General features: G+C 40.8%; 1 protein-coding gene across 1 annotated transcript; it reads right to left on the reverse strand.

Moving 5' to 3' along the window:
* Positions 1-445: 445 nt before the first annotated feature.
* On the reverse strand, positions 446-9,959 carry LOC124918344 (basic proline-rich protein-like; the record flags this gene model as incomplete). Its single annotated transcript, XM_047458521.1, has 32 exons — positions 446-537; positions 580-640; positions 992-1,083; positions 1,126-1,186; positions 1,538-1,605; positions 1,648-1,708; positions 2,060-2,151; positions 2,194-2,254; positions 2,606-2,673; positions 2,716-2,776; positions 3,128-3,219; positions 3,262-3,322; positions 3,674-3,741; positions 3,784-3,844; positions 4,196-4,287; positions 4,330-4,390; positions 4,742-4,833; positions 4,876-4,936; positions 5,288-5,355; positions 5,398-5,458; positions 5,810-5,901; positions 6,356-6,446; positions 6,901-6,968; positions 7,011-7,071; positions 7,423-7,490; positions 7,533-7,593; positions 8,491-8,558; positions 8,626-8,724; positions 8,829-8,988; positions 9,534-9,625; positions 9,693-9,791; positions 9,896-9,959. Coding segments are annotated over 32 exons (2,457 nt in total), but the record flags the coding sequence as incomplete, so codon positions are not given.
* Between the last annotated feature and the right edge of the window lie 990 nt (positions 9,960-10,949).

Raw genomic sequence — 10,949 nt, forward strand, 5'->3', positions numbered from 1 at the left:
AAAATAACAAATAAGTTTCCAAATTAGAAAAACCATAAGAGGATCCGGCGAGAAATACCTCAATCCGGCGGCGGGTAGGCTTTTCCGGCTGCGGCTGCAGGATTGGAAGAAGAGGATCGGAGAGAAATGTGGGAATGTGAAGAGAGAAATATGCGATCTATATATATTATATATTTATTCTAAATTAATATATAGAATAAATATAATATTATTTTATATTTATATAGTAAATAGTGAATGTCGGTGACATTCACTATTCACTTGTGAAATTCCCAAATCGCTATTTCGGAGCTCCTTCCTTCTCTTCAATGGCGACGACACCTCTTGGATTGTGCTCTAGTTTCTTGAAAGGAGAAACATATTCGAAGTTTCTTCCGTCGTTTCGTTTTCCTTCACCACCGTTTCCTTCTTCACATCTCTCTCTGCACTCAATAATCTTGGTTACTTTTTGATGGTTTCCGGCGGCTTTTCCGGCTGCGGCGGCTGCTGTGGTTTAGGCTGCGGCAGTTGCTGTGGTTTAGGCTGCGGCGGCTGTGGCTGTGGAGTAAAATAACAAATAAGTTTCCAAATTAGAAAAACCAGAAGAGGATCCGGCGAGAAATACCTCAATCCGGCGACGGGTAGGCTTTTCCGGCTGCGGCTGCAGGATTGGAAGAAGAGGATCGAAGAGAAATGTGGGAATGTGAAGAGAGAAATATGCGATCTATGTATATTATATATTTATTCTAAATTAATATATAGAATAAATATAATATTATTTTATATTTATATAGTAAATAGTGAATGTCGGTGACATTCACTATTCACTTGTGAAATTCCCAAATCGCTATTTCGGAGCTCCTTCCTTCTCTTCAATGGCGACGACACCTCTTGGATTGTGCTCTAGTTTCTTGAAAGGAGAAACATATTCGAAGTTTCTTCCGTCGTTTCGTTTTCCTTCACCACCGTTTCCTTCTTCACATCTCTCTCTGCACTCAATAATCTTGGTTACTTTTTGATGGTTTCCGGCGGCTTTTCCGGCTGCGGCGGCTGCTGTGGTTTAGGCTGCGGCGGCTGCTGTGGTTTAGGCTGCGGCGGTTGTGGCTGTGGAGTAAAATAACAAATAAGTTTCCAAATTAGAAAAACCAGAAGAGGATCCGGCGAGAAATACCTCAATCCGGCGGCGGGTAGGCTTTTCCGGCTGCGGCTGCAGGATTGGAAGAAGAGGATCGGAGAGAAATGTGGGAATGTGAAGAGAGAAATATGCGATCTATGTATATTATATATTTATTCTAAATTAATATATAGAATAAATATAATATTATTTTATATTTATATAGTAAATAGTGAATGTCGGTGACATTCACTATTCACTTGTGAAATTCCCAAATCGCTATTTCGGAGCTCCTTCCTTCTCTTCAATGGCGACGACACCTCTTGGATTGTGCTCTAGTTTCTTGAAAGGAGAAACATATTCGAAGTTTCTTCCGTCGTTTCGTTTTCCTTTACCACCGTTTCCTTCTTCACATCTCTCTCTACACTCAATAATCTTGGTTACTTTTTGATGGTTTCCGGCGGCTTTTCCGGCTGCGGCGGCTGCTGTGGTTTAGGCTGCGGCGGCTGTGGCTGTGGAGTAAAATAACAAATAAGTTTCCAAATTAGAAAAACCAGAAGAGGATCCGGCGAGAAATACCTCAATCCGGCGGCGGGTAGGCTTTTCCGGCTGCGGCTGCAGGATTGGAAGAAGAGGATCGGAGAGAAATGTGGGAATGTGAAGAGAGAAATATGCGATCTATGTATATTATATATTTATTCTAAATTAATATATAGAATAAATATAATATTATTTTATATTTATATAGCAAATAGTGAATGTCGGTGACATTCACTATTCACTTGTGAAATTCCCAAATCGCTATTTCGGAGCTCCTTCCTTCTCTTCAATGGCGACGACACCTCTTGGATTGTGCTCTAGTTTCTTGAAAGGAGAAACATATTCGAAGTTTCTTCCGTCGTTTCGTTTTCCTTCACCACCGTTTCCTTCTTCACATCTCTCTCTGCACTCAATAATCTTGGTTACTTTTTGATGGTTTCCGGCGGCTTTTCCGGCTGCGGCGGCTGCTGTGGTTTAGGCTGCGGCGGCTGCTGTGGTTTGGGCTGCGGCGGCTGTGGCTGTGGAGTAAAATAACAAATAAGTTTCCAAATTAGAAAAACCAGAAGAGGATCCGGCGAGAAATACCTCAATCCGGCGGCGGGTAGGCTTTTCCGGCTGCGGCTGCAGGATTGGAAGAAGAGGATCGGAGAGAAATGTGGGAATGTGAAGAGAGAAATATGCGATCTATGTATATTATATATTTATTCTAAATTAATATATAGAATAAATATAATATTATTTTATATTTATATAGTAAATAGTGAATGTCGGTGACATTCACTATTCACTTGTGAAATTCCCAAATCGCTATTTCGGAGCTCCTTCCTTCTCTTCAATGGCGACGACACCTCTTGGATTGTGCTCTAGTTTCTTGAAAGGAGAAACATATTCGAAGTTTCTTCCGTCGTTTCGTTTTCCTTCACCACCGTTTCCTTCTTCACATCTCTCTCTGCACTCAATAATCTTGGTTACTTTTTGATGGTTTCCGGCGGCTTTTCCGGCTGCGGCGGCTGCTGTGGTTTAGGCTGCGGCGGCTGTGGCTGTGGAGTAAAATAACAAATAAGTTTCCAAATTAGAAAAACCATAAGAGGATCCGGCGAGAAATACCTCAATCCGGCGGCGGGTAGGCTTTTCCGGCTGCGGCTGCAGGATTGGAAGAAGAGGATCGGAGAGAAATGTGGGAATGTGAAGACAGAAATATGCGATCTATGTATATTATATATTTATTCTAAATTAATATATAGAATAAATATAATATTATTTTATATTTATATAGTAAATAGTGAATGTCGGTGACATTCACTATTCACTTGTGAAATTCCCAAATCGCTATTTCGGAGCTCCTTCCTTCTCTTCAATGGCGACGACACCTCTTGGATTGTGCTCTAGTTTCTTGAAAGGAGAAACATATTTGAAGTTTCTTCCGTCGTTTCGTTTTCCTTCACCACCGTTTCCTTCTTCACATCTCTCTCTGCACTCAATAATCTTGGTTACTTTTTGATGGTTTCCGGCGGCTTTTCCGGCTGCGGCGGCTGCTGTGGTTTAGGCTGCGGCGGCTGCTGTGGTTTAGGCTGCGGCGGCTGTGGCTGTGGAGTAAAATAACAAATAAGTTTTCAAATTAGAAAAACCAGAAGAGGATCCGGCGAGAAATACCTCAATCCGGCGGCGGGTAGGCTTTTCCGGCTGCGGCTGCAGGATTGGAAGAAGAGGATCGGAGAGAAATGTGGGAATGTGAAGAGAGAAATATGCGATCTATATATATTATATATTTATTCTAAATTAATATATAGAATAAATATAATATTATTTTATATTTATATAGTAAATAGTGAATGTCGGTGACATTCACTATTCACTTGTGAAATTCCCAAATCGCTATTTCGGAGCTCCTTCCTTCTCTTCAATGGCGACGACACCTCTTGGATTGTGCTCTAGTTTCTTGAAAGGAGAAACATATTCGAAGTTTCTTCCGTCGTTTCGTTTTCCTTCACCACCGTTTCCTTCTTCACATCTCTCTCTGCACTCAATAATCTTGGTTACTTTTTGATGGTTTCCGGCGGCTTTTCCGGCTGCGGCGGCTGCTGTGGTTTAGGCTGCGGCGGCTGTGGCTGTGGAGTAAAATAACAAATAAGTTTCCAAATTAGAAAAACCAGAAGAGGATCCGGCGAGAAATACCTCAATCCGGCGGCGGGTAGGCTTTTCCGGCTGCGGCTGCAGGATTGGAAGAAGAGGATCGGAGAGAAATGTGGGAATGTGAAGAGAGAAATATGCGATCTATGTATATTATATATTTATTCTAAATTAATATATAGAATAAATATAATATTATTTTATATTTATATAGTAAATAGTGAATGTCGGTGACATTCACTATTCACTTGTGAAATTCCCAAATCGCTATTTCGGAGCTCCTTCCTTCTCTTCAATGGCGACGACACCTCTTGGATTGTGCTCTAGTTTCTTGAAAGGAGAAACATATTCGAAGTTTCTTCCGTCGTTTCGTTTTCCTTCACCACCGTTTCCTTCTTCACATCTCTCTCTGCACTCAATAATCTTGGTTACTTTTTGATGGTTTCCGGCGGCTTTTCCGGCTGCGGCGGCTGCTGTGGTTTAGGCTGCGGCGGCTGCTGTGGTTTAGGCTGCGGCGGCTGTGGCTGTTGAGTAAAATAACAAATAAGTTTCCAAATTAGAAAAACCAGAAGAGGATCCGGCGAGAAATACCTCAATCCGGCGGCGGGTAGGCTTTTCCGGCTGCGGCTGCAGGATTGGAAGAAGAGGATCGGAGAGAAATGTGGGAATGTGAAGAGAGAAATATGCGATCTATGTATATTATATATTTATTCTAAATTAATATATAGAATAAATATAATATTATTTTATATTTATATAGTAAATAGTGAATGTCGGTGACATTCACTATTCACTTGTGAAATTCCCAAATCGCTATTTCGGAGCTCCTTCCTTCTCTTCAATGGCGACGACACCTCTTGGATTGTGCTCTAGTTTCTTGAAAGGAGAAACATATTCGAAGTTTCTTCCGTCGTTTCGTTTTCCTTCACCACCGTTTCCTTCTTCACATCTCTCTCTGCACTCAATAATCTTGGTTACTTTTTGATGGTTTCCGGCGGCTTTTCCGGCTGCGGCGGCTGCTGTGGTTTAGGCTGCGGCGGCTGCTGTGGTTTAGGCTGCGGCGGTTGTGGCTGTGGAGTAAAATAACAAATAAGTTTCCAAATTAGAAAAACCAGAAGAGGATCCGGCGAGAAATACCTCAATCCGGCGGCGGGTAGGCTTTTCCGGCTGCGGCTGCAGGATTGGAAGAAGAGGATCGGAGAGAAATGTGGGAATGTGAAGAGAGAAATATGCGATCTATGTATATTATATATTTATTCTAAATTAATATATAGAATAAATATAATATTATTTTATATTTATATAGTAAATAGTGAATGTCGGTGACATTCACTATTCACTTGTGAAATTCCCAAATCGCTATTTCGGAGCTCCTTCCTTCTCTTCAATGGCGACGACACCTCTTGGATTGTGCTCTAGTTTCTTGAAAGGAGAAACATATTCGAAGTTTCTTCCGTCGTTTCGTTTTCCTTCACCACCGTTTCCTTCTTCACATCTCTCTCTGCACTCAATAATCTTGGTTACTTTTTGATGGTTTCCGACGGCTTTTCCGGCTGCGGCGGCTGCTGTGGTTTAGGCTGCGGCGACTGTGGCTGTGGAGTAAAATAACAAATAAGTTTCCAAATTAGAAAAACCAGAAGAGGATCCGGCGAGAAATACCTCAATCCGGCGGCGGGTAGGCTTTTCCGGCTGCGGCTGCAGGATTGGAAGAAGAGGATCGGAGAGAAATGTGGGAATGTGAAGAGAGAAATATGCGATCTATGTATATTATATATTTATTCTAAATTAATATATAGAATAAATATAATATTATTTTATATTTATATAGTAAATAGTGAATGTCGGTGACATTCACTATTCACTTGTGAAATTCCCAAATCGCTATTTCGGAGCTCCTTCCTTCTCTTCAATGGCGACGACACCTCTTGGATTGTGCTCTAGTTTCTTGAAAGGAGAAACATATTCGAAGTTTCTTCCGTCGTTTCGTTTTCCTTCACCACTGTTTCCTTCTTCACATCTCTCTCTGCACTCAATAATCTTGGTTACTTTTTGATGGTTTCCGGCGGCTTTTCCGGCTGCGGCGGCTGCTGTGGTTTAGGCTGCGGCGGCTGCTGTGGTTTAGGCTGCGGCGGCTGTGGCTGTGGAGTAAAATAACAAATAAGTTTCCAAATTAGAAAAACCAGAAGAGGATCCGGCGAGAAATACCTCAATCCGGCGGCGGGTAGGCTTTTCCGGCTGCGGCTGCAGGATTGGAAGAAGAGGATCGAAGAGAAATGTGGGAATGTGAAGAGAGAAATATGCGATCTATGTATATTATATATTTATTCTAAATTAATATATAGAATAAATATAATATTATTTTATATTTATATAGTAAATAGTGAATGTCGGTGACATTCACTATTCACTTGTGAAATTCCCAAATCGCTATTTCGGAGCTCCTTCCTTCTCTTCAATGGCGACGACACCTCTTGGATTGTGCTCTAGTTTCTTGAAAGGAGAAACATATTCGAAGTTTCTTCCGTCGTTTCGTTTTCCTTCACCACCGTTTCCTTCTTCACATCTCTCTCTGCACTCAATAATCTTGGTTACTTTTGATGGTTTCCGGCGGCTTTTCCGGCTGCGGCGGCTGCTGTGGTTTAGGCTGCGGCGGCTGCTGTGGTTTAGGCTACGGCGGCTGTGGCTGTGGAGTAAAATAACAAATAAGTTTCCAAATTAGAAAAACCAGAAGAGGATCCGGCGAGAAATACCTCAATCCGGCGGCGGGTAGGCTTTTCCGGCTGCGGCTGCAGGATTGGAAGAAGAGGATCGGAGAGAAATGTGGGAATGTGAAGAGAGAAATATGCGATCTATGTATATTATATATTTATTCTAAATTAATATATAGAATAAATATAATATTATTTTATATTTATATAGTAAATAGTGAATGTCGGTGACATTCACTATTCACTTGTGAAATTCCCAAATCGCTATTTCGGAGCTCCTTCCTTCTCTTCAATGGCGACGACACCTCTTGGATTGTGCTCTAGTTTCTTGAAAGGAGAAACATATTCGAAGTTTCTTCCGTCGTTTCGTTTTCCTTCACCACCGTTTCCTTCTTCACATCTCTCTCTGCACTCAATAATCTTGGTTACTTTTTGATGGTTTCCGGCGGCTTTTCCGGCTGCGGCGGCTGCTGTGGTTTAGGCTGCGGCGGCTGTGGCTGTGGAGTAAAATAACAAATAAGTTTCCAAATTAGAAAAACCAGAAGAGGATCCGGCGAGAAATACCTCAATCCGGCGGCGGGTAGGCTTTTCCGGCTGCGGCTGCAGGATTGGAAGAAGAGGATCGGAGAGAAATGTGGGAATGTGAAGAGAGAAATATGCGATCTATGTATATTATATATTTATTCTAAATTAATATATAGAATAAATATAATATTATTTTATATTTATATAGTAAATAGTGAATGTCGGTGACATTCACTATTCACTTGTGAAATTCCCAAATCGCTATTTCGGAGCTCCTTCCTTCTCTTCAATGGCGACGACACCTCTTGGATTGTGCTCTAGTTTCTTGAAAGGAGAAACATATTCGAAGTTTCTTCCGTCGTTTCGTTTTCCTTCACCACTGTTTCCTTCTTCACATCTCTCTCTGCACTCAATAATCTTGGTTACTTTTTGATGGTTTCCGGCGGCTTTTCCGGCTGCGGCGGCTGCTGTGGTTTAGGCTGCGGCGGCTGTGGCTGTGGAGTAAAATAACAAATAAGTTTCCAAATTAGAAAAACCAGAAGAGGATCCGGCGAGAAATACCTCAATCCGGCGGCGGGTAGGCTTTTCCGGCTGCGGCTGCAGGATTGGAAGAAGAGGATCGGAGAGAAATGTGGGAATGTGAAGAGAGAAATATGCGATCTATGTATATTATATATTTATTCTAAATTAATATATAGAATAAATATAATATTATTTTATATTTATATAGTAAATAGTGAATGTCGGTGACATTCACTATTCACTTGTGAAATTCCCAAATCGCTATTTCGGAGCTCCTTCCTTCTCTTCAATGGCGACGACACCTCTTGGATTGTGCTCTAGTTTCTTGAAAGGAGAAACATATTCGAAGTTTCTTCCGTCGTTTCGTTTTCCTTCACCACCTGTTTCCTTCTTCACATCTCTCTCTGCACTCAATAATCTTGGTTACTTTTTGATGGTTTCCGGCGGCTTTTCCGGCTGCGGCGGCTGCTGTGGTTTAGGCTGCGGCGGCTGCTGTGGTTTAGGCTACGGCGGCTGTGGCTGTGGAGTAAAATAACAAATAAGTTTCCAAATTAGAAAAACCAGAAGAGGATCCGGCGAGAAATACCTCAATCCGGCGGCGGGTAGGCTTTTCCGGCTGCGGCTGCAGGATTGGAAGAAGAGGATCGGAGAGAAATGTGGGAATGTGAAGAGAGAAATATGCGATCTATGTATATTATATATTTATTCTAAATTAATATATAGAATAAATATAATATTATTTTATATTTATATAGTAAATAGTGAATGTCGGTGACATTCACTATTCACTTGTGAAATTCCCAAATCGCTATTTCGGAGCTCCTTCCTTCTCTTCAATGGCGACGACACCTCTTGGATTGTGCTCTAGTTTTTGAAAGGAGAAACATATTCGAAGTTTCTTCCGTCGTTTCGTTTTCCTTCACCACCGTTTCCTTCTTCACATCTCTCTCTGCACTCAATAATCTTGGTTACTTTTTGATGGTTTCCGGCGGCTTTTCCGGCTGCGGCGGCTGCTGTGGTTTAGGCTGCGGCGGCTGTGGCTGTGGAGTAAAATAACAAATAAGTTTCCAAATTAGAAAAACCAGAAGAGGATCCGGCGAGAAATACCTCAATCCGGCGGCGGGTAGGCTTTTCCGGCTGCGGCTGCAGGATTGGAAGAAGAGGATCGGAGAGAAATGTGGGAATGTGAAGAGAGAAATATGCGATCTATGTATATTATATATTTATTCTAAATTAATATATAGAATAAATATAATATTATTTTATATTTATATAGTAAATAGTGAATGTCGGTGACATTCACTATTCACTTGTGAAATTCCCAAATCGCTATTTCGGAGCTCCTTCCTTCTCTTCAATGCGACGACACCTCTTGGATTGTGCTCTAGTTTCTTGAAAGGAGAAACATATTCGAAGTTTCTTCCGTCGTTTCGTTTTCCTTCACCACCGTTTCCTTCTTCACATCTCTCTCTGCACTCAATAATCTTGGTTACTTTTTGATGGTTTCCGGCGGCTTTTCCGGCTGCGGCGGCTGCTGTGGTTTAGGCTGCGGCGGCTGTGGCTGTGGAGTAAAATAACAAATAAGTTTCCAAATTAGAAAAACCAGAAGAGGATCCGGCGAGAAATACCTCAATCCGGCGGCGGGTAGGCTTTTCCGGCTGCGGCTGCAGGATTGGAAGAAGAGGATCGGAGAGAAATGTGGGAATGTGAAGAGAGAAATATGCGATCTATGTATATTATATATTTATTCTAAATTAATATATAGAATAAATATAATATTATTTTATATTTATATAGTAAATAGTGAATGTCGGTGACATTCACTATTCACTTGTGAAATTCCCAAATCGCTATTTCGGAGCTCCTTCCTTCTCTTCAATGGCGACGACACCTCTTGGATTGTGCTCTAGTTTCTTGAAAGGAGAAACATATTCGAAGTTTCTTCCGTCGTTTCGTTTTCCTTCACCACCGTTTCCTTCTTCACATCTCTCTCTGCACTCAATAATCTTGGTTACTTTTTGATGGTTTCCGGCGGCTTTTCCGGCTGCGGCGGCTGCTGTGGTTTAGGCTGCGGCGGCTGCTGTGGTTTAGGCTGCGGCGGCTGTGGCTGTGGAGTAAAATAACAAATAAGTTTCCAAATTAGAAAAACCAGAAGAGGATCCGGCGAGAAATACCTCAATCCGGCGGCGGGTAGGCTTTTCCGGCTGCGGCTGCAGGATTGGAAGAAGAGGATCAGAGAGAAATGTGGGAATGTGAAGAGAGAAATATGCGATCTATGTATATTATATATTTATTCTAAATTAATATATAGAATAAATATAATATTATTTTATATTTATATAGTAAATAGTGAATGTCGGTGACATTCACTATTCACTTGTGAAATTCCCAAATCGCTATTTCGGAGCTCCTTCCTTCTCTTCAATGGCGACGAAGCAGCACTGAAATATCATTGAAGGGTTGAGAGAAAAAACCTATAGTATATCCCCAGGGATTCGGAGGATATTGACATATATGTGTACACTTATGTGTTGTACGAAATAGGTTGTCTTATATGTCAATCGATGAATCCCTCCGGTGTTTCATTCATTGTGTCTAATAAAAGAAAATCACTAAAAAAATTACTTTACTGGAGAATTTCTGGAGACCAATACATATCCCTATCAAAATCACTATTTGCAATTTTAGAAGCAGCCGATCTTAGGTCATTTATTGAGAAAAAATAGAAATTAACTAAGTAAAGAGTTACAATATTATAGATTTTCTTTAAATATTCTATAGCCTATTTATATGATGAATATATGTCAAAAGTATTTGTGAGTTACAGTTAATATATTATAAAAAAAATTAATTAAGTAAAGAGTTACAATATTATAGATTTTCCTTCCTTAAATATTATATAGCCTATTTATATGATGATTATGTCAAAACTGTGTAACAAATGTGAGAAAAAAAATAGACTCGACACAATTATTTATTTGGTTGTAAAGTATTTGTTCATGTTCCTCGAGATTAGAGAGCTAAACTTGATAGCAAGACGAGACCATGTATCTTTATTGGGTATGACCACAGAGAATTTGGATACCGATGTTGGGACCCGGTTAACAAGAAACTCATTAGAAACAGAGATGTGATATTCTTTGAAGATCAGACCATTGAAGACTTTGAGAAAAAAGAAAAACCAAAGTCTACGGAGAAGGAATTACCCGATAATGGTAGGATTCGTACACCACAATCACAACACAATGATGTGGAAAATTACCAAGTTGAGGTTGATGAGACTCCTCTAGTTGATGCTGAACCAACAGAGGAAACTGAACAAGATGATGATAGTTCTCTAAAGCCACTCGATGATCAGCATATTAGAAGATCTAGTAGGCAACGAGAATCTTCTAGTAGGTATCCTCCCAATGAGTATGTGATGTTGACTA

This window comes from Impatiens glandulifera, unplaced genomic scaffold (genome assembly GCF_907164915.1).
Source record: "Impatiens glandulifera unplaced genomic scaffold, dImpGla2.1, whole genome shotgun sequence".
Classification (NCBI taxonomy): domain Eukaryota; kingdom Viridiplantae; phylum Streptophyta; class Magnoliopsida; order Ericales; family Balsaminaceae; genus Impatiens; species Impatiens glandulifera.